The sequence below is a fragment of the Lates calcarifer genome, linkage group LG1, assembly GCF_001640805.2.
Source record: "Lates calcarifer isolate ASB-BC8 linkage group LG1, TLL_Latcal_v3, whole genome shotgun sequence".
NCBI lineage: Eukaryota > Metazoa > Chordata > Actinopteri > Centropomidae > Lates > Lates calcarifer.
In genome coordinates, this window is record NC_066833.1 from 20724888 (window position 1) to 20748605 (window position 23718).

General features: G+C 41.8%; 1 protein-coding gene across 5 annotated transcripts; it reads right to left on the bottom strand.

The window, feature by feature from the left end:
• Window positions 1–2974: 2974 nt before the first annotated feature.
• Window positions 2975–18429, bottom strand: aff3 (AF4/FMR2 family, member 3). Of its 5 annotated transcripts, XM_018702311.2 has the most exons (20): window positions 18182–18429; window positions 17254–17425; window positions 16420–16464; window positions 12976–13050; window positions 12574–12607; window positions 12390–12447; window positions 11333–11384; window positions 10892–10926; window positions 10567–10750; window positions 6333–8348; window positions 6056–6183; window positions 5774–5954; window positions 5582–5682; window positions 5361–5424; window positions 4821–4957; window positions 4633–4704; window positions 4422–4515; window positions 4246–4295; window positions 3928–4133; window positions 2975–3776 (listed from the first exon to the last, which is right to left on the bottom strand). In XM_018702311.2, exons 4-20 carry the CDS (start codon window positions 13045–13047, stop codon window positions 3655–3657), a joined length of 3606 nt encoding a protein of 1201 aa, XP_018557827.1. In that variant the 5' UTR covers window positions 13048–13050; window positions 16420–16464; window positions 17254–17425; window positions 18182–18429; the 3' UTR covers window positions 2975–3654. The 5 variants fall into 5 exon arrangements, with proteins under 5 accessions (XP_018557827.1, XP_018557825.1, XP_050928061.1 ...); XM_018702309.2 differs by lacking the exon at window positions 17254–17425; XM_051072104.1 differs by lacking the exons at window positions 17254–17425; window positions 18182–18429 and adding an exon at window positions 16861–16971 and having other exon boundaries at window positions 6333–8324.
• Window positions 18430–23718: the final 5289 nt, after the last annotated feature.

A 23718-nucleotide genomic window follows, 5' to 3' on the forward strand; every position in this document is an offset into this window, starting at 1 on the left:
GGGTTATGGAGAAAATTTTAATTAAATTTAACAGGTGTTGATGGCACAGTTATCCTCTGGTTTTAATATCTCAGTTATTTTCGTTCACATTGTTTCATTTGTCTTAAAATTGTGTTCTATGAAATTGCTTGTGTGTCAAGTAATTCAACACACAGAAAATCTTGGGCAAGGCAGAACTACTCCATCATAGGGAGACTGTAATGCTGCAGCCAACAATTATTTTCATTAATAATCAATTAATTTTATCTAAAGAGAAAATTGTGGGGGGGAAATGACAATCATTATTGCCCAAAGCCTATTCCTTTTATTGTGATTAAAAGTCTTGTATCTTTTAAATTGAATTGAAGTTACTATCTTCCTTTTATTTCATATGCAAAGGTTAAAATCATTTTTGTAGAGGGAGATATTGGGAATAACTTTTCATTTGTTGTACAAAATATACATCATGTGGTCATCTATTGTTATTTCTGTTGTTCAATATTGAGTTCACATAATACAAGTTAGCTGTGTCATCATACTTAACTTTAACCATTCCATGTTTACAATGTTATGTTCTTGTGTTTAAAATAGTGATTAATAAACAATATATACTGTATGTATATATATTTGTGTTTTCACATCATTTCCAACTCCCCAACTTATATTTTGTCTAACAACTGCTGTATTTTATTTTCAAAAACAAAATACGCTCAACTTCCGGTTTTCTTGTAACTGTTTTTAGCTAGCTTGACCCAGCTCATCCCCGGCTTCTTGTTTTTAGCTTCAAGTTGTGTTGCAATGCCGCCACTATGCGGGCGACCGAGTCCGTGGCATCTGAACTGACTGTCTAATCGCTCCTGGAAGCTCTGTACAGTTTCAAAGCCACCCACTCTGATACTTCCCACCGATTTACTCATCGGGTTAGACACGAACAAGTGAGCCGTTTGGTGTGGAGCTGTCATAACCGTTAGTTATCACACTGACCGTTTGCACACCTCTGAGAATCGGTGCTTCAAATCAGGAGTGTTTGTGTGCAGTGGGCTAATGCGCCCACACTCACAGCTTAGGCAGTCGATCTAGAGCAGACAGTCAGGATTTATTTATTTATTTATTTATGTCTGCCGTGTGTACTGTCTGGCTCCGAGCACGGTTGTCCTCAGACGGCCCGACACACAGGCAGCCAACGGCCGTGACGCAGAGACACGTGCCGGATGAACGAGCCAGCAGCGCAGGCTGTGGACATGGTGGTCCGCTCCGACAACCCCCCCACTGACAACAATATTCCTGTGCAGGCGGACAAAAATAGCACATTTGAATTTATTTTCACGACTGCCGCACATTTCCTTATCACTCTGCTGCTATATGAATGGACTCAATTATCATGGAGTGAAATAAGGTCACTGAGCCAGTGTACACCAGCACCAGAGAAGTACAGACAAATGTTACAACCTCAGTACCAGAGAAGTACAGACAAATGTTACAACCTCAGTCCAGAGTCTCCTTATTTGTATTCTGATTTCTACTAATATGACATTTAACTTGTCTGATTTTTTAGATCAATCAAGGCAGCAAAGGATTAAATTCATTAATTTTAATTTGATTGATTTATTAATTCAAGTAAAGGACTGTAAAGTAGATCACAGTCCAGGGAAATAAAGTCTAATCAGGTGTTGAATTAATTTGAAATAAATCCCATTTCATAAAATCAAAGAAACTACGATGGTCTTGACTCAAGGCTTGTAGTGTCCCGAGGAGCCCCCTTATTGGTTGTTCTCTGTTGCTATGGTACCAGACATCGGATGCTGAAGTTTCATGTGTGACTTCTCTGTTGGTGCAGCAGAAGTATAGTTTCAGTGATGGAGAGTCAGAGAGTGTGTGTGTGTGTGTGTGGTGTGTGTGTGGAGAGAGAGAGAGAGAGAGAGAGAGAGAGAGAGCGAGATCTCTGCACAACTGGACTGACTAATCAGTCTGACACACACACTCCCTCACACTTAGTGCGGACGTGTTTGTGTGTTAATGATAGCAAGAAAGCAAGAGTGGGAGAGTAACATCCTATAGGACTTCATACATGAATGCATGAATGTCTGATTTAAATAAGCACTCTGCCAACAAAGTTATTATTATCAATAATAAATAATTACAATTTAAAAAAAAAAAAGATACAGTGAGAAAATAAGAGTAGGATATTCAGTGAGATGCTCAAAGAGCTTCTCAGAAGTACTGAAGGGTGAGTTTTGTCAACTGTTTCCAACCTCAGGGGGACAGCTGTGCATTGTGTATGAGGTAAAGACCACATTTGTTACAAGTACCATAGGATATAGGATCACTCTGTGTATGTGGCGTATCCTTATTCATAAGTCATTATCAAAAATTATGAAAAAAAAAATCTCAGTATCAAAATTTTGCTCATTGCATGTGTAAACCTACACTCACTAGCCAGTTTATTAGATACACCTGACTAAAAGTGATGCAGTCTAATAAAAGACTTAGGAGGGAGCTGAAGGAGAATTTGCTTTAACTAAAGCAGTAATGGCTGCCTGATAACATCCCTTCTCTTCTGTTCGTCCAGCGGCAAGACAAATATACAGGCATCACTGTTCATAGCCTCTGAATCCCCGATCAAGCCCTTTATTCAGAGTGGTTCAAGTAATTAAAAAAATGAATGAATGAATGAAAAGAATGAGAGCCAGGTTAGTTGACAGAGGTCCAGGTTATCATGAGCTGATGATTTGAAGAATGTTTTGACCCTCACCTTGATAGCGATGCTGTTTCCTGTGTCACTCATGCTGTAAGTGCATCATCTCCTCTTGCCTCAAGCCCAGAAATCTGTGCTGCTTGGAATGAAATGCACTATCATAGAAGATGGAAATGTAAAACGCATACTTCTGAACTAGACCCAAGAAAGTGAACTTACCAAGAGGAGATCTGGATGACCTCTTCAACTTCGTTTTTCATTCAATTACATAACCACACTCAAAAAAAAGGACAAAAAACATTTTGCAACCTTTTAATGTTGGCAACTAGTCTCGCCAACATTTTATTCTCATGTGTTTTCTCTTTTTTTCTAAAAACAGATAATCCATCAAATATTGCACAGTAAAAACACATAAAAGTGAAAATATTAGAGATTTTCAAAGTAAGAGTCAATTAAACCTTCATTGGCAATAGATGCAGACAAGTGTTCTACTTTGGAGAAAGTGGTATTTGATTGGTTGGTCCTTTTTTCTTTTTCTTCTTCTTTTTTTTTTTTTAGCATCTTCTCCTTTTTGGCCCCAGAGAAATGGTCTGCTGGATAACAATTAATTCCAAAATATGAAAAAGGCTTCGTATATGAGCTCTTTGAGATCCATGGGACATTTGGCAAATGATCAGAGGCTTGAAATCCTTGCTGCACACAACTCTTCAGATGAATTCAATGATGAAATCTGTGAGATGTCCAAAGTTTGCACCTTCAGAAGGCTTTGCACATGATAAGGCCCAGATGGTGAGTACCCCAACATCCTGTGAGGATGACAAATGTCAGGCTCCATAGGATTTTATCCAACCCCATTTCACATAGGACAGTAGGCATCAGTGCTGTCCTGTTAGCTGCACAGAGATCCAGAGTTTTTTTTCTCTTCTATCGTAAATAAGACCTGAAGATCCAGTGAACTGGTTAGGCTAAATCCCTCCTTCTTAGTTAAGTTTGGCACTAATGCGTATCCACTGAAGAGCTTGTCTGGTGTATTGGACTGTATGAGCAATGCTACTGTGAAGAGTCAATGGCCCAGATAAAGTATTCAAGTAATTGAAGAATTCTGTAATGAGAAAGGGAAAAAAAGCTTTTATAAACTCTGTTGTCAATGCAAGTCAGATACATTTGACATCTGTGGCTTATTTTCATGTAAATCTGCTAACACCATATACATGTGATGCATCTGTGTGACTACATGTGACGAGCCTCCATACCTTTATTCTCCTTTGCCAGGTTGTCAGCCACCTCCCAGTACTCGTAGCTGTACAGGACGCTGTTGGTGATGTTCAGGTGATTTGCTGCCATCTGGTGGATTCGCTGGGGAATGCTTATGAGAGACGGGGATGTGCTGCCCCCGTGTGAACCCTGTCTGAGGTGTTTGGCACTGGGTGAGAGCGAAGACGGGGGTCCTCCTGCACCCCTGGGAGTGAAAATACATGTACAATAGAGTGATGGTGACCGATGAAGTTTCAGTGTGTGGAATGGAAGCAAATGGATAGTGAGGCTATAATATAAAGTTATTATCCACCTACTTCCCAGAGTCATTCCAAGAGGGTGGTGTAGTTGGCACTTTGGGGGAGCTCTGTAATGACACCATAAATAAGGCTAAAAGTCATGCTGATGTTTACATTTTGCCAAACACTGTCCAGAAAATTCTGTAACTGTCTCTGTGTAAATGGCAAATCAGACTTGTTGTTCTTAGATATACCTTAAAATAGTCCAGCAGCACTTTAGAGTATTTCAGGGCATGGTCCTTCTTTAAACGAAACATCTGCCAGTAAAGTAAGGCAAGGCATCGGAAACTGTGGACACACAAGCACAAGTCAAAGAGACTTGGACAGACCACAAATCATACTCAAAATGCAGGTCCTTCAGCACGATGAGAGATGTGGCATAAATAGAGGAGATGACATACGCACCACAGAACCGCCAGCTGTTTGTCTTCCTGTCTTGCCCCAGGGCCAGAGTGGCTCTTCAGCCTCATTGCATACCTTAAGAAACAGGACTGTTAATAATGGAGCTGCAGTTCATATATATTTATGAGTCTGTTTCCTCAGTGTCCAAATCCTAATAACTTTTAACCGTTTTGCATAAATGTCTCAATCACCTAATGAGCTCCACTGTCTCTGAGTACATGGTATATGGAGATTTCGCCTCAAGTGGTCCTTCCTCCATTGCTTTTCCACATTCCATGAAGGAGAGAGCAGCATCAACATAGTTTACAGCCTTCCCCAGCTTGTCCACCTGGACAAAAAACCCAACATAGGGAAAGAAAAAAAAAAAAACAAGCATTAATGAGCTGAGAAGGTCTTTGACAGGATGTGTTTAGCCTAGCTTAGCACAAATACTGGACACAGAGGGAAATGGCTAATGTAGTTCCATCAAAGGTATTTTTTTTTATCAACCATGTGGCTATGCTCTTCTTTTTCTCTTCATTTGCATACTGTATGTTAAATCCACTGCTCTAGCAGACAGCTAGAGCTACTTACTGGACAGAGAAATTAAACAGTTGCTAAATTCCTCATCTTAGTTCAAGTAAAAAAGCAAATGGTTGTATTTCCCGAAATGTTGAAATATTTCTTCAGTAATTGTACAACATGCCAATTTAGTTTCACAGTTCATTTTCAATCAAAGATCAAGGTCTCACCATTGCGTCAGCGCGGTGCTTCATCCTTTTAGCTTCATGTAAGTAGTACTCAGCGTGGTGTGGACTAGGACAAAATGAAGAAAAGTGAAGGAAGTGCAGTACAGCCAGAGTGTTGTATGGTATCAGTAAGTTACAATAACCATGTGTTTGCTGAGTCTTTATCTTACAAACAATAACCAGTGTGCAGTGATACACTGCGTGCTCTACATATGATTGCTCACGTTTCATGTGGCACGGTCCCCCTGTGACCTGTAGGGCCCCAGGACTCAGATGTGGGCTGGGGCTGTCCTGACACTTTTACACATTCCACCTCCATCTTGGGCTGAGAGTACAGGTTAAAAAGAGGTGTATTAAACCAAAATGTTGCAAGCAGTGGAGCTGGGGTGATTTCATGAGTAGCTACTTTGTTTTACCTTCACAGCCGAATCTCTATTCTTGTCTCTGTTCTTGTTATTGTGGATGTGATGCTGCGCTGAAGTCTTTGTTTTGGTGGGAGGCTTGGTGGACTCGGGACTGTGGGAAAGTGGAGACAGTGGAGACAGTGGAGACAGTGGAGACAGTGGCCTCTTGCTGTCTAAGTACTCCTCCAAGTACCTGCCAAGTACACACATCAACATATGTGCATTGACACAAATGCATAAAATGATGAGATTGCACATACATGAGTCAAAAAGGTGCGTGTGGTGTTAACTTACCCATTGTGTGTGGTCTCAGTCACAAAGTTGCGCTCGGCTGCGTGAACTGACGACTCTGTGCGTCCTGAGAGGTCACCTGCATTAGGAAGACTCCTCTTGCTTTCTCTGGGCGACACACCATTCTCCAGCTAGTCACACACCAACACACAGACACGCATGCTTTGAAGAACCTGCCTTTAACGATTCTTTCTGCCTCATGTTCACGCATGAAAATTTGTACAGATAAACGTCACATTCAACAGAGAAGAAAATTAACTATTCAGTACATGTTGTCTACCTTGCGTTTCCTTTTGTCTTTTGTCACGGTCTCAGGTATATACAGGTGTTTCATAGCCTCTCGTTGTTTGTCCTTGGCTGATGAAGAGGAGGGGGGAGAGGAGGAAGGTTTTTTAACAGGGGAACTAGTAGTGCTGTCCGGGACCCTTTTGAGAAGACAGAGGTCTATCTGCACCACCAGATTTCTAAGCCCTCGCTGGGCAGGCACTGTAGCCTGTTCGCTTCGCCCAAAAGGGACTAGGGTATAGAGTTTTTGCTTCCCCTCGCCCTGCTTCCCCTCACTGGGATTGGCTGAGGTGGGTCCTCTGGGGTGCACCACCTTCGGCCTGTTGGCGTCAGGCCTGCCTGGGCCTTGTTGTCCTCGCTTGGCGAGTCTCTTGTGGGAGGTGGAGTCTGCTGGAACTTTGGTGACAGGAGCCTGATGTTCAGATTCTGAATCTGAACTTGAGGAGGAGGAAGAGGAAGTAGACGATGAGGAGGATGGTCTGTGAGGAGTTGGGGAGCGTGACGAAGGAGGTGAAGGGTCTGGCTGTAAATCTCTCTCCTCCTCACTTCTGCCTCCCTTTTTTGCCCTCCCCTGGTGGTGTGAGTTGTCTTGAGGGTGGTGTCGCTTGGTGTTAGTGGGCAGTCTCTGCTTGGCCTGGGCTGTTTGCCATTCACGCCTGTGTTGCTGCTCCCTCCTCCTCCTGTTTTCCCCTTTTGCTGTCTCCTCTCTCCGCCTCTGCCTCTCTATCACTCTCTCTTCTTCCTCTTCCTCCTCCTCTTCCTCCGCCGAACTCTGGATCCAGGGACGTCTCAGTAGCTGCTCCTCCGCCAGCCTCCTGTCTTCCTTTCTCTCCTGTTTTCCTTGCTGTTTTTCCCTATGCCTGTCCTCTTTTCTTTCGTGTCTTAGCCCCTCTGCTTGGCTCTGATGATCCCCTCTGCGGTCCACCTCCTGTTCCTTAGTTTGGGGTTTCTTCTGAGATATTTTTGTGTGATTAACATGCACAGGAGTTGGAACTGTAGCCTCCAACGACTTGGTCCTAGGTTTTAGGCTAGGACTGGCCCTCGAGTTCGACCCACTACCGGAATTAATAGCAGCTTTAGAGGTAGATTGGGTATGAGTACCGTGACCAGCGTTGGTTTCACAACTAGCAGGAACTAAGTGCTTTGCTCTTGTGGGGCTATGTTGTGAGCTGGGTTGAAATGGAGGTCTGGGCTTGTGGTTGGAGCTGTGGTTGGATCTGCTACCCTGGATTTGCTCAAAATGTAATGCGTGTTTGGCTTTGGGAGTGTCAGAGAGCTGTTTAGAATTTGGATGAAAGTTAGACTTGGGTCTAGATTTGTGGCCGTGACTCTGGTTAGAAACTTCAGATGCCTTCAGTTTGCTTTGGCTTTGGTCTTGGACCTGTGTGGGTCGAGTCTTGGGTCTGTGCTGTTGAGTTGGCTGAGGATGACTATTTGTGGGCTTGTTCTTGGAGTTGGTGTTAGGCAACGGGGTGATCCATGGCCTAATTTTTGTCCTGTGGGGATCAGTTGTTAGGCTAGGTTGTGTTTGGTTCTGATGCTGAACCTCAGGGTAGTGTCGAACCCTTGAAGGAGGTAAACTGGGACTTGGACTCCTTGGAGGGTCTCTAGGTACTGGGCTAGGGCTGCGGCTACCTCTTGGGCTCCCAAACGGACTGGGACAAACACTTAGAATCGGACTTGGGATCGGGCTGTGCCTCGGGCTGGGGCTGGGACTCGGACAAGTGCTGGGGAATGGGCTGGGGCTAGGACAATAGCTGTAACCAGGGCTAGGCAGGGGGCTGTTGTTGTGGCTGTAATTGAACTGTGGGCTGGGAATAGGGCTTTGACTAGGGCTGTATTCCTGATTACTGTCCCAGGACCTGGCTGGAGATGGGGCACGCTGGGTGTGGGAAGAAGGCAGGCGTCCTGTAGTGCTCTGGGAGGGATCCTGGTCACTGCTGGCAGATTTTTTCCGCGACTTCTTCAGCCATTTATCCAACTGCCACTGGGCAGCAGAAGGGCGATCAGTCTCAAGAAAGCACAGAAAGAGAGACACAAACTACAAATACTAATCATACACTTGATACATTTAAATAAATCTTTGTTTCTATAGAGGCTTAACACACACACTTGAAGTGGTGGAGGAAGTCTAGATAGATCCTTTTCTAAAGTAAAAGTAATATTTTAACAATGTACATAAACTCACACATTAAAAATTTGAGTCAAGTGTTTTCAAGAAGACTCACTTAAAGCTATGTCTATATCTATTCATATGCAAAAGTGGCATTTTACTGCTGCTAATTTCAACTGTTTCATAGAATTTTCAGCATTTCAGTCTCTTAACAGATCAAAAGCCCCAATCTAATAAAGACAAATCTAGCTATAGTTGGTTCTTTAAAAAAGTCTGTTTGTAAGACAAGGTCAACCTGTTTTTAATTCAAATGGACCTGGCTAAAGATGTGACTGCATCTTAAAAACAAGTATAAGTTGCGTGTCAGTATTAGAATTATGAAAACTGAAACTTAGTTTCAGGAAATCTGCACAGAAAAAGGCTAAAATATTCTGATATTCATGCTGCACTCATAGTTTTCTAACATGTTTTAAGAAAACAAGGGCTTAGGACTCAATTATACATTGATAAAGAATTACTTGATAAATAGAAGTGTATTTTTGTAGAGAACATATGCACCATAATTTTAAAAGGTGATCATTTGAAAAATCTAGTTGATTTAATAGAGTAGTAAAGTAGTAAATTAAGCAGTAAATATTCATATAAATGTAGTGAAGTATGTGCACATCTTTTCGTGTGCTAAGTAAGAGATAAGGCACAAGCAGAGAATGAAGCATCACTTACATTTAACCACGTGAGAAATGATACATATCTCAAACAAGTGTGCACATACTACAACGTCTGCACATTCAAACGGAGCTGTCTAAAATGCACCTAATTTACTGCACATCGCTGACTCAGCTGCTATTAAAATGAACAAAAACCCAAATGACAAATCTGGATTATGACTCATGTCTAAAAACTTAGCTGAAACTTCAGCTGACATTATAACCTCTTTTAGCCTACCTACTACACAGTCTCACAGTCTACATCTGTGCTTACAGTAGCTCAACCCCCCATCCAATTATGTCAAATGACTCACTCACACAGTGTTTGCTCAACAACTGGCTTGGTATCCGCAAGAATGAGAACAACAGCACAGGAGAAAGCAGGAGTTTTTACTCGGATAACAAAACACAGAGAGGATACTCACGGCTGGAGAGCAAACTTCTTTCTCTCTCTCTGTCTCGCGTTCTCTTTTCCCCTCTTAGCTGACCAGGAGCTAAATTAAACCTCTACTCCTCAAGTCAAACAGTGACCCCCACCTCTCCACCCCGTCCCCCTTCCCCACATCCCTCGCCCTCTTTCCAGAGAAGACACTGCATCTCTTGTACCGTCTCGGCTGCCCTCCCTCCCTTTTTTTTTCAGTCCCTCCCTCTTTCTCTCGCTACCTGGGACTGGATGCTCACAACTCCAACCCCCATCTCTTCCCTGGGAGACACTTAAACACTCCACGTAAATGAAAAACACATGGTGTACACTCACGCTCAACCCACCCCCCAACACCCCAACCCCCCACCCAAACACACACTCCACTGCATCGGTCTCTATGGGGGCCCAAAGTAGTGCGTGTTTAGTAATACAGTCCGCTATGTCGTACAGGGCCTTCCATTCATGAAAGAGGAGCAGGTTTCCCCTTCATTCCCCACATAGCGCACGTCTCAGACCAGCCCCCACAATGCCCTTCACCTCCAAAAGCCCATCATACTAACCACGCTCTGCACCTCAGGGCTAAATCACCCGTTCAATATTTATCTGAGATGGACTGCAAGTGGGCCACATTCTCTTGTGAGGTGTTGTCTTAAAAAGGAGGTAACTCGACGTGAACCTGAATCTTCATGACTTCCACCTCCTGAGGGCTTTCCTCTCTCAGACTCAGCTTGTTGACATGACACCCAGGCACTAATTCCCAAAGCTCGACCTCCCTCTCTGCCGCCACCCCTACCCCATCCTCCTCTTCCTCTCCAATTCACAAACATTCCTCATTCCCCTGTCCCTCTCTTCACCTGCCGTCAGCTGCCTCGTGGCTACCACTCCCTGTAGAGAATTCACCCGAAGGTATACAAACAGAGGAGGGGGCAGACAAGTGAGATGCAGACAGAGAAGACAGAGAGCAGAAGAGGGGGCTGAGTGCTACCTCCTTGCTGTTGCACGGTGGCTGCACGTTGGCAGGCGACACAGGATCCGGGTAAACTTCTGGACTCGGGCTCCGGGAATGAAGGCTGCTGCTGCCCGACTCAGCACTGGAGTCTGAGCCTGAAGAGTCTGAGCTGGAATGTCTCATCCGCCTGCCATGTGTGTGTGCTCTCTGTGCTGACAGGCTGTCAGTAAACACACACAAACATCAGAGAGGGGGTCAGCATAGGTACACAGCAGAGAGGAGCACCCACGGGCAACCAGATACTGTTGTACACGGTTTAACCCAAATACAAATATGCACACAATATTTTGTAATCAATTACCTGTGTCTACCCCAGGAAGATGACTCATGACTGGCCTTTAGGGACACAAAACAAAAACAGAAACTTGTCATCTGCAGCAGTAGTGTAGTGAACAACTTGCCTCACTGGACGTGTTACCTCTGCTGCTTAATGTCTTTCTAGCAGCAAAAAAAAGGAATTCTATCCTGAGTGCCACTTGAGCTGCATACAGTGTGAGCACACCATTAAACACTACCAGAAGAACAGGCATCCCTCTGCAGGAGCTGCCAAACACTCCAGTCATAGTCTTTGTTTTGCTTTCACTTACACTTTCCCTGCTCTCTCACACGGCCTGCCTCCTCAAGCACACACAATAGCATAAAGATCAGTTTAGGTCAAAACTACTAATAAGGAAATATTACATTAAAAGCACTTTAAAACGTAGTGATTTGTTTTTCTTGGCTTTCTCAGAGTGTTACATACCTTTTGAGTGTCATCATCGTCACTGCTCAGCTTCAGGTCGTCAGCAAGCATGCTGTAAACAAACAGGCAGACAGTCAGAAAAAGGACACACTGTTTTATCTTTAATCATTAGGGTTTTCAACAGAAATGCAGTGTAAGGTAACAAGATGCCAGGGAAGGCTATTACTGAGTAACTGTAACTGATGGCAGAAACACAGAATTTTCTTAGTGATACTGATGAAGAAACTGAATGATGAAATTTAACGTGGATAGGTCACATCATGCTTGATAAATGATCACTTTAATAAGCGCAGTACTTGTGCTGATACAAAAAAACCCAAATATGCTTTTACAGTATGTTTCTGTAGGCTGAAAATATGATAATATCAAACTAAGATACTGTCAAGTTTATATATAGATTATATATAGAACAACATTGTGTATTTGTACCTTATATAAAGATAAGGATGCAAACCCGTTATACTTCAAAAACATAGATCCAAAGCTGTAGAATTTCCAAAAGCATTACCAACATTGCATGCAAGGTTTTAAGATGACCAATGATTTAATATTTCACACTATGAATCACTCACTAATTACAAAATTTTATTTTAGTCACAAAAATCGTATAAAATAAGACTTTTTCAAAATATTCTGGAAATGTTAACTGTGGAAAAACTGCTGTATTACATAACAAAGGCTGAGTGATAATGTGAGACATGCATACCATTGCATGCTTACTACCGAACATGTGTTTCACATTAAAAAGAGGATGCAAAGAGTGAACAAACAGAAGCACATCGGTCTCCACTGACAGCTTTCAAGACTGTTAACTGACCTCTGACCTGACTTATGTTACATAGCCTGAAACAGTCACACTGTTGGCTGACCGACCCCTATATATCTACCTCCCTTCACTTTCTTTCTCCATCATTAATGCTTTTCCTTGTTGCTGTTCAGATGATCATGTTCATAAATTAATTTTACTTTTTTAAGAACACACAGTTATGTGCATTCCACAGTTGCAGTTCAGGCTTGATGACCTCTGGGGGATCATGTCTCCTCATGCCTGACTTACGATTTGTGAGGTGCCACGTGAGGGTGACGGGTCATTCGCAGCTGAACATCCCCCCGACCTGACAGAGAGAGAAAACATATATAAAAACCAAGCAACAAATAATATATTAAACATTTAATAGAGAAGCAATTGTAAATTATTTCAAGAATCAGATATGCCAACTTTTTAATCAGTGAACACTTACTTTGCCTGTGTTGTGTAGTTGGTTGTTTTGTACCCTTAGGACAGGAGGAAAATGAGGGAAAAGTAGTGCATGAAAATCTTGACTTAAACACTTGGAAGCATTACACTACCACAATACAACACTGTCTGACTTACGATGAACAGAAAAAAAGATCAAATTCAATGCAGCAGAATCATATAGAATCAGATATATTGTCTTTTTCATGCCTTGCATTCCTCTTCCTTGTCAAAACCTGGAACATTTGTTACCCACAATGCAACTTGACCACCACCAGTCTGGTTAGAGATTCAGGTGGCAATTAATCAGACGTCTTGCCACAAAAGGGTTTATATAACTGAATAATAATAATAACATAATAATAATGAATGATGATGAACAACAAACACACACACATGCACATACCTTAGGGCTGTAGAGGATTCGTTGGGCCTGGTCACCCCCTAAGGCTTGCTGGGACGGCCAGGACTGAGTCATGTCCTGTGGGGGTGGGGGTCAAAGGTGAACTGTGAGATGTCAGTGTGAGTGATGATCTTCACATACAGAAACCCCAGGTATCCTAAATCTGTCATCAGAACTTATTATTTCGCTTTGATTTTGGAGTTACTTATCTCTCCCATTTACAAACATACGGCTCATTTGACAGCTGACTCTTGTTATCAGCACAGTTCCTCCCCACCAGGGGGAGTGTGACTGGGTGGAAATATGGGTCAGCCTCAGCGTCTAGTGTAGGTTGAGATGTGTTAGTACGTGCTTGGAGTAGGGGTGTGTATTTTGCAGTGGTGTCGAGTCTTATGTTCAGTCATTTTGTTTTGATTGATTGCTAGCTGTATCTTCTTCCAGGCGTTTAAGGTATCTTCCCTCGTTTTGCTCCATTTGATCTTTTTATGTTTCACAGCTCTTTGGAAAGCCACGTGAAAAACTGTGCAATGCACGCTTTTCAGGAGGATAGATCTGAGTATCATTTAACTGTAGTGTTGTTGAAATTTTCAATGGTGGTAATCCCAAAGATGTGCAATCAGAGAGCTAGAACATGAGACACCTCATCAAAACATTTGTTACATGTAAGGCAGCCCTGGGGAGATGAACATGAGAGATGTCAGGTGGCTCGGGCCACAACAAATAATCATCAGTCCTCGGTGCAACAAGGAACTAAAAGAAACATCCACCAATCAACCTTGAGCTGCTGCAGGAAACACTGATATTGTATCTAAACAGTGAACTTTCAGTCTACAGGCCCTTGCTGAGTCACTGCTGTGACCTGTGTCATCTGTTCCAAAAAGTGGTCCAATGGGGAACTGAATGGAGACTAGTGTAATTTGACTGTATAAGTAATTTCACAGAAAATGAACTGAATACAAATTTGATAACTGATTATTCATTTCACTTGTAAATATAAAAAATATTAAAAGAAAACACCAAACATCTGCTAGTTGCATCTTCTTGTGTGAAGATGTTTTTTTTTTTTTTTTTTTGCAGTTTTTAAAACAACGTTAATACTAATTAAATACATTTAGGTAAAATAAGTAAATTACAGATATTACATGAATCCAATATGAAAAGTACTGTTAGCTATAACCCTAGCAAAGTTAGCTATTCAGTTAGTTATTCAGCTCTTGACTGCAGTTGAGGAGTTGAAGCATGTAAACTAAACGCAGCAAATTGAATTTGCACACACACATCAGGGTGCCTGACCACCCTGCAAAAGTTGATGGTATTTCACCTATGGGTGGTGCTACAGCAGCATGATACATTATTATGGCCATAATACTTCAATCATTAGTCTGACTCCATCCTTTCATAAATCCTTAATATTCAGGATTTTAGGTATTTGTCAAAAATCAGATGATGCAGATTTTTTTTTTAAGAAAAAGAAAAGAAATGTAAGCTTGGCAGAGGTGTGTGTGGTTGCTTTTTAGTTTCTGACAGTATTTACTAACATGATAAATGAAATATTGCGAATTACCTAGAGGCAATTATTTCAAATGCATGTGGTGGCTGCTCACAGCTGGGTGACACTGTCTGTTTCTATCTATGCAAATACGTGCACAGGCACATGTCACTGATGCCTCTATGCCTATGTCAATGATTATATATGATTATACACCTGGACTATCAAGATAATGTACCCCTGTTCTTATTCGTTCAATCTGCACGGCACTTGAGAGGAAACCAGCCACACGGAGCGAGCTCTGCATCTACAGCACACTGTCTCTGCTCTGATTATTATCTCTGCTGATTAGATTGCCCGCAGTCACACTCAAGACAAACCAGGCCTTGTGGTTGCTGACAAAAACGGCTGATTTTGTACCATTCATTTATAGTGTTAGCATGATCTGGTCCCTCAGTTGGGTCATAATGTGGAAGCATGGGGTTTCTCTGTGTAATGTACAGTGTATGTGTGTAACACTCATTCAGTGAGAGAGAGCATGAGGTTACTTAAAGAGTGAGCAGGCTGCAGAAAAGGTCATGTTTTATCAGCTCTGATGTTTCACGGTTTGCGTATGTGTGTGTGTGTGTGTGTGTGTGTGTGTGTGTGTGTGTGTGTGTCATTGGGTGGTGGGCCGAGTGCACATCAGGTTGTGTGGTAACTATAGCTGAGCTGTTGAGGTCTTAAAAGACTCATTCAACATTTTGAGAATGTGCTTTTTAGCTTTCTTGCTGAAAGTTAGATGAGAAGATCGACACCGCTGTCACATCTGTCAATGTAAGTCTGCAGGCACAAGTCAGTTAGCTTAACTTAGCATAAAGGCAGGAAACTGGGGGTGACAGCTAGCCCGGCTCTATTTTTCTGTGTGGTTTTGTGGTGGTGGTTTCTGTCCAAATTTAATAAACAAGATGCAGCGTTACTTGCAAGCTAATAGGTGCTGGTAGGTGCATAAAGGCAGGTTAGCATTGTCCAGTTTTTATGCTAAGCTAAGCTAACCAGCTTGCCGGTTGTTACGTCACATTTACCGTACAGACATAAAAGTGGTACCAATCTTCTTGGCTAAATCAGAAATCTTCTCTCGCCCTCTTCTCCTCCTCTCTCTTCCCATTCCCCAGAGGGCAAGTGTTTCCTCTCTTTGCTCATCCCTTCACTTCATTATCTCTCTTCCCTTAGTCACCAAGGACACTGCACTAGCCCTCACCCCTTTCCTCCTCCAATAACAACAAGGTTCCCAGGTGGATTATGTGTTGCTATCTTCCTCCTACCCTTCCCACCTCATGCTCTGTATCTCTCTTCTTCTCCTCTCTGCTCCTGCTCTCTGTCCCACGCTAGTGACAGGACATCCATTTGCACTATAAAACCTTCAACATGACATGAGAAGATAGAAGACCACTGGGCTACTGAGATCAGACTAAGAAATCTGCAAGATGAGAGCTGAAATGACTGGTCGATTAACTGATCGGTTGATCGTCAAAAAATGAATCTGCAACTATTATAATCATCATGTAATAGTTTAATTCATGCAAAATACTAAAAAGGCTCTGCTTCCAGCTTTCCAAGTGTAAGGATTTGCTGCTTTCCTCTGTTTTCTATAAACATGATTATTTCATCTGATTCTAAGATATTATTTCAAATTGAAATTTTTTTCAACAGATTTGAACTGTTGGACATTTTCGCTATTTTACAACATTTTATAGAGTAAACAAGTAATTGATTAGTCAGAAAAAGCGAATAGATTAATCGATAGTGAAAATAATTATTGGCGGCAACCTGATAATAGGATGCCGCTGGTGTTTCCCCCTCTAAGAAATGATAACTGAATCTAAAAACTCCAATGACTCAGACTCACACACTTCACAATATGACTTGAAAAATGTCATTCACATCAAGTAATGCAAACATTTGATGCAGTTTCTTACCTCCAGAATATCTTTGGCACAGCTGTTGTGTTGGCTTCTTGTTACCTGTGCAAAAAGAAGTATAGGGGTAAATGAGGTAAGTGACAGGAAGTGATGGACTGACAGCTAATGGGGGGTTGGTGGGTTTGTAACATTTCAGAGCAACAGATTAGTTCATTCATCAACTAGACAAGCACCTGCAAAAAGAGTTATTATTGACTGTACACACGAACCATATTCGAGCACCTAAATTACAGCAAAGTTGGTGCAGCATGCATCTCATTTAAAATTCAAATTTAGGACACACTAAATAAAACTGTGCACATAAACTCAGACATACAGTGTGTGAACTCATTCATTTCTTCCACTAGTCTTCGCTCAAGAGGTAGATGTTGACATTTCAGTCTCCATCACAAAGAGAGATGCACATATATAAACGCACATTGCTAAAATAATAATCACCTTCTGCACCCTCTGTTTCCCGCCCTTTTCACTAACATTCACACAGCAGCACTTTACTGTAAACCTTGCAGTCACACACACACACACACACATGCACAGTAATTGTGAAACTTAAAGAGGACGTTGATGACTCATATCTTAGAAATCACAGCTGCAGATGATCGAACGGATGCTGATACTGTTGCAAGCAACTTTCTGTTTCCATCCACATTAGGCAACCCCGTTCTCCCTCTCTCTGCCTCTCCCTCTCTCTCTCTTTCTTGCCCTCTCCCATGTTTCTCTCCTTTTCAAAATTCAGCTCAAAATACAAATTCCCTTCGTTGGCTTGAAAGCCAAGAACGGTGCTGCTCACACATTAATTCGGGAGTTAGATTTTGGTGATTTGCTTCTTACCTCTATGGCCCACTCTTTTCTTTAGTGCCATCTGTGCAGTTCAACCATGCACAGTAGAAAATGTGTGTGGTGCACAGTACATGCACGTGTACGTGTGCGTGAGTGTTTGAAACTGCCTCTTCTTGCGTGCATGACTCACTAAGGTCAGTGTCTGAGTGGCTGGACTTTAGGCCTGCGGATGGAAAACACTGTGAGAAATTTGTGTGATTATTACAGCCACAAGGCAGTGATGAGGCCGTAGGCAGTAAATAAAAAACCACAAACTCAGACAGGCAGTTATTTTAGCTCCCCATGGAGGTGCAAAGGCAAAAGTCAGGCCTGCTTACCAGTTCACACTTACAGGCCCATTAGTAAGAATATTATAATGTGCAATGTGTTTCACGCGTCCATACCCACTAGCATCACAGGCTGCAGCTCTGGTGCAATACCCAGATGAATGAAATCCCTCAGGGCCAAACAAACCACAACCCATCATAACACCTGCAACAAGCAGCATTCAAGCCAGCTACACTACTAACCACCTGTTGCATTCTTAAAGTATCTGCAATTACTGAAGTTATGCTCATTTTCAGGGTATATCTAGCTCCTCCATCTGTGTTGATTGTTTTTAAAGGAAATCTAAAGACTTTTAATTCACAGACTGAATCTTTATGAAGACCAGAGCACAAAATGCACAACCCTGCAGCAGTTAATACCTTATTTTATTTCACCACTGTTGAAAGAAAGCTACTTACAAATAACCTGCAGCTATTTTATGTACAAATTGGTGACATTGCACTGGTGTGGTTGAAGAATACCACTGAGCGACTGACTAAAAATTCAAACTTCATGTCACTGAACCATCTGGCTGTATTCTACACACACATATAATCACAACTTTTCATTCTTTTTACAAGTAGGCTATTCCATACTCCATGCATCCTCTCACCTGAGAATATGCGCATCGGAGCAGAAAACAGACAATGGAAAGTTTCCCTTTGCCACCGAGAACAGTAGGCATGGTTCCGGGATGGTCAGTACTCTCCTCCGGTGTCCATACCAGTGGGGGGGGGGGGGGGACTCGCGGTTCCGAGCAGCGGATGTAGTGTCTGGCCGCTGACGCACCGGCTCTCTACCCGCAGATCCGCCGTGCAGCTGCTGGAGAGTCTCTTGTGTCACTGAGGGGAGACAGAGGGCGATGTAGGCGGGCCGGTAACGTCAGAGATGACACACACGTAGCTCACGCAGGGAGATCACGACTCAGAGTGATCCTGTGGATGTGCATTACCACGCCTCTCTTTATTTTTTGAGATACGCAATTTGGACATCATTGCTGTCAGAGCAGCTAAATACACCGGAGACGTGACTCTCGGTGATGCACTAAGTTTATGACAACGAGTCCAAACCTACAGGGGCGTAGCTATGAATGATGGGGCCCTAAACCTGCCATTAATTGATTCTTTTGGCCACGTGGGGGCAGTGCAACGACCTGTACACAACCTTATACATTTAATATGGCTATTAAAAAGTTGCATATTTACACATTTAGAGGACAGTGAACACCACCATGAGTTATGGTCACATGATGGATGTAAGCTTCATATTCCTTTTATCTTTATTCTGGTCTTAACTAACTCCTGAGAGAAGTATGTGGCTCTGAAGTTGTTTAATTGAATAAATGATCTTTATTGTCACTGTTTCAAAAACAATGAAACATTATTTACCAGCTCTAGAATGATAGATACATATAAAAAGTCAAAAGAATAAAAACAATTAGATAAAAAACAAAAATAATAGATAAAAAATAATAACTTGAAGAGTGCTGGCCCGCTGCGTGTGTACGCGCTGCCATCTTGTCAGTGAAGTAGTCACACTGCTTTAGCAGCTAACTTCGTTTATGTGGTGTTTGTTACTAGGTGATAGCCTCCAGCAAGTTTTTCGAGTTTTCATTGAAATCATTTACCTTCTCTGTGTGAATAAAAAAAATAAAATAAAATAAAATAAAATAACCCCCCAAAAAAGGTAAACCTAAACAAGCTGGAAGATGTTAAAATGCTTCTTACAACTGAGACCAACTGCAGTTTATTGCCTATCTGTTCCCCTATGAAGCAGCTAGCCTTTATTCAGCCAGTAAAAGCCAATATTTACAAAGTTCTTTTAAAAATTAATCATTTTTTCCCCCCAAATTAATTCAGTAAGTGTTGATTTTGTTTTGTCAATTGCTTTTTCCAAGGTCAAGAACAAATTTTTTATGTCAACGTGGATTAGAAGTCCCAAAAAGTTTGGGCATCAGAGTACGGTATCAAGGTAACAGAGAAAACTCAGTCTGCCACAATGAGGATGATGTGACAAGTGGGAAGGTGGACTCTGAACTGAGCTTGTTTTACTTACTATAATAGATTTTTATTTTTGTATTTTTGCCCATCTGCAAGGAGAATATTCCCAGGCCACTGTGTTGTTTGTAGGTTTCATTGTTTGCACCATGTATAGAGTGTATATATTTGTTGTATAATTCTACATGTAAAGCCAAATCTAACATAAAACAGCTTTGTGACTAGATGTTTATTGTGAGTCAGTGACAAAGTTAAGTCGTTGTTCGCTCCTGCTGTAGGTTACATTCCACTTTAGTTACAGAAAATGTACTGTATGTCTGTTCATCTCTCCCTCCTCCAGCTCGGCTTTGTGTGCTTGCCTAGTTCATCCATCATTCTACTTAATGCATTCTGGGCTGTGAAGTGGCTCTGAGTTGCATGGAGTTTGCCTTGTCATAATAAAATATGAGCTGGCTCAGCATGGCTCACGAAGAAGGCTGAGAGAAAAGGACACAAGAAACACTTGATAAGTGGGGCCACGTGGGTGACACCATGTTCCTTATAAATGCTTGTTTCTCTTTAAAACAGCAGCATAATCTATAGAAAGACAGAGAGGAGCATTTTCAGCTGACTGAATCTGGAATTTGGTTTGGGCTGCACACCCCTGACACTGCAGTGCCCCTTATTTGTTTATGGCAGCTGTCAAAGACTGAACTCAGGGACGGCCCCAGACAACTGTGTGACACTGAGTTTTGCCTGTGTGCGTAGTAAACTAAATATAGAAACTCATTTAGTCTGCAAGTTGTTGAAGACATCAAAAACACTAGTTATGGAGGGAAAACGAAGACTTGGTGTTCATGACTGGGAATAATGTGCCTCTTCATGGGTTTGACACCCTAGCAAAAGAGATTAGAGGAGTATAGCTCTCTCTGGTCACTCTCTCTCTAACTTCATTACAGTAACTGATTAATTTGAATTCAGTTGGTCTATCTGATGTGTGCATGCACATATTTTTGTCCGTGGCCTGTGTGTTTTCCTGTTATAAAGGGAAGTTTGATGTACACTCTAGATTTCTTTAGTTTTTTGTGCAATGTCTCAGGGTTGTGGTTAGGTAACATGAGCCCTGCACTAACTAGAAAGACAGAAACACTAAAGTATTTGTCAGATAGATTCTTCCCATAGTGCATCCTGGTGCCATAGCTTCCCCAAGGTGTACTGTGCACAGTTTGTCTGTGCCCCCATGGACCTCTGTCAGTACATACTCACTGCTGTTGTTCAATAAATGTTGTTCTAGGTAACGTGTTCCAGATGAGTAGAGATATGGAACAAGACAAAGGTTATTGATAATATATTAGTACAATTTGAATATTTCTGTCTTTATGCACCACTGAGTGTGTGAGAAGGAACACTTATTTACATGTACACTGGTACACTCAGTCCTAAAGGTACCTGGTCAGTAACATTAATATTAATATATCTGCTCAGTATTTGGTCCTGATATCACAAAACTCTCTGTTTTCTTCCTGCAAGAAGCACAGATATTAGGAAACAACAACATTTTCCTTTGGAACATAGTAGAAATGTAGGGATGAGCTGGGAATGGAGGGATATGAAATGCCTGGGGCCAGTCTCCACAGCCACAAAGTAGCACCCTTGGTTACGGACCCATGGTGACAAGACCTCAAAGGCACAGCGGCATCCCTTGACGCCGCCTGTTTAGAACACAGCTGGCCTCAAGAGTCAGCCCTCCTGACAACACACACACACACACACACACACACACACACACACACACACTGTCACTCACACACAGAGGAGAATTTTGAGGGATGAAGATGGAGAGGTGTTGGGAGAGTTTGAGTGGGCCTGAGCTATGTTGTCTCTCCCTGCAACTTGCTTTGGTTACCATGTTGATCCTGTGGGCACTTGAGATTCCTGCAGGTAAAGAAGGAAAGGTGGACAATTTGGTAACACTGTATAATAAGGCACCTTTTGCAATTTCTTAATAGGTTGTAATAATTGCTTTATTAATTGTTAATAGATCATTTACTACTGCTTCAGAGACATAGTTATAAGCCTTTAATAAGAATAACTTTGGGTTGCCAGGTTGTGAAAATTCCCTGTGGCTGGTGCTAAAAAATGATTGGTAAACAATCAACTATACTCCTGGGTTTCTCACATCTGTGGTCATAAATGTTGATTAAGTCATTAAAGCTAAAGTCTTTTTTCCCCTAATACTCCCACAGTAAACATTAGTAAATTACCTGGAATTTTAAATGTTAGTAAGTCATTACTAAAGAACTTTTACGCCAGCTGAAATGCTAATAAATTGTATTTTGGTCCAAGAGTTTTTCAACCTTTCCCCAGAATATAAGGGGTTATCTACCGGAGCAGTCATTCTGATGTACCTAAGACCTAAGAAGTCCTGCTACTCTCCTACAAGTGGGAAATAGCAGGCACAACCTGGCAACATGAAAAACATCCTAATAATGACTTAAAGCTTATATAATTTTCAGAGCCAAGCTAGTCACAAAAATACAACACAGACATATCTTCAACATGTATAAGTGAATTTGTTGGATCTTTAACAAGCACTTTAACACACACAGGACATTTCTGCATCAGTATTAGGCTTTCTTATAGTTACCTCTGATAATTGGATTAAATGCTTGGCAGTCATCAATATATTGGTGATAGAGCTTATTAGTAGGAGATAACTGGCTTGTTGCTGACTCTGTGGATTGTGCAATATGTGTGTAGCTATAGGCCAGAGGAGCTTAATGACAGCATCCACGCAATACTGGATGTTTAGTATGGGATCAGTGGACACAGTGTGCAGAGAGCCCCACCCTGTGGCTGAAGTGAGAAGTGACACTGCCACTTTCTCCATTACTGGGATGTGTACCTTAAATTTTCAGTTTTTTTTTTTTTCCTTTTGCCTTAAGACAAACACAATGAGAGGGCCAGATAATGTATTCTTGTTCAATAACATATCTCTCTCTCACACACACACACACACACATTTGTACACACCATACCTGTGACTATGCCTGTCATAACAGAATAACAGAAGACAGGCTATTTGGATATAATGCAGTGTAGTGTGATGTGGTAAGGCTGCAAGTGAAAATAATTGGCAGATTGATCGTAATGAAAATCATTACGCAAATTTTCACATTTGAGATGCTGTGATGAACTGATGTTTTTCAGTTTTGCTTCAAAAACATAGCTTTTATTTATTTATTCATTCATTCATTTTACCAGTTGATTAATCAACTAATTGTTTCAGCTCTTTAATGTCTCAGTGTTTCAGTCTAGCCCTGGTCACAGCCCCTCTTTGTGTTGGAATTTGCATGTTTCCCCATTCATGTGGGTTCCTATCAGGTGCTCCAATTTCCTCCCAGAGTCAACACACACACACACACACACACACACACACACACACACACACACACACACACACACAAACAAACATACAGGTCAGCTCAGGTTGAACTGAATAGTAACTCTAAACTGCTTTTCAGTGAGAATCTGTTCAGCTGTCCAGAGCATTTTCTCTGGCCTTCACCTTGGCAACAGTATATCTGCAGGTACAGGCAGAATAATAAAGAGTGGATGAAATGATACAGTACTTTAAAGGACAATGCTCCTCTTGGGCAGTGGTTTCCGACCTTTTTGTACTTGTGACCCCTTTAAACAAAGCAATGTGTTTGTGACTCAGCTTCAGTAAATGGCTGTGGACAAACTTTCCCTTCTCAGGTTGTTTCATTTTTCATGGATCTTGATGCCTGAGGATGTGGAAATATCAAGTATTTCACAACTGGAAAAAAGAAAGAAAAAAGCAGTCTAGAATAAACATAACAGAATCATATTTTCCTGTTTTTTTTCTTCTTTCATCCCTCAGATTTATCAGGTTGGGAACTTCTCCTGTTGGGTTGTAAATGGTAGCCATAGATGTTTGAGCATCACTGAGGTCAAATCCGGCCTGTCTCTGAGTCATCCATTTGTTCAACTATGTCTTTTAAAACGTAGACAAATTTGAATGTGTTCTAGAATCATTATTGAAGGCTGCAGCTCTGTCTGCTCAGCTGTTCCCCATTTGAATCGAGATCCGTCCAAAACACTGCAGCCCTCTGCAGATAACAACAGATAGCCTGTGGCGTGGTTATAATAA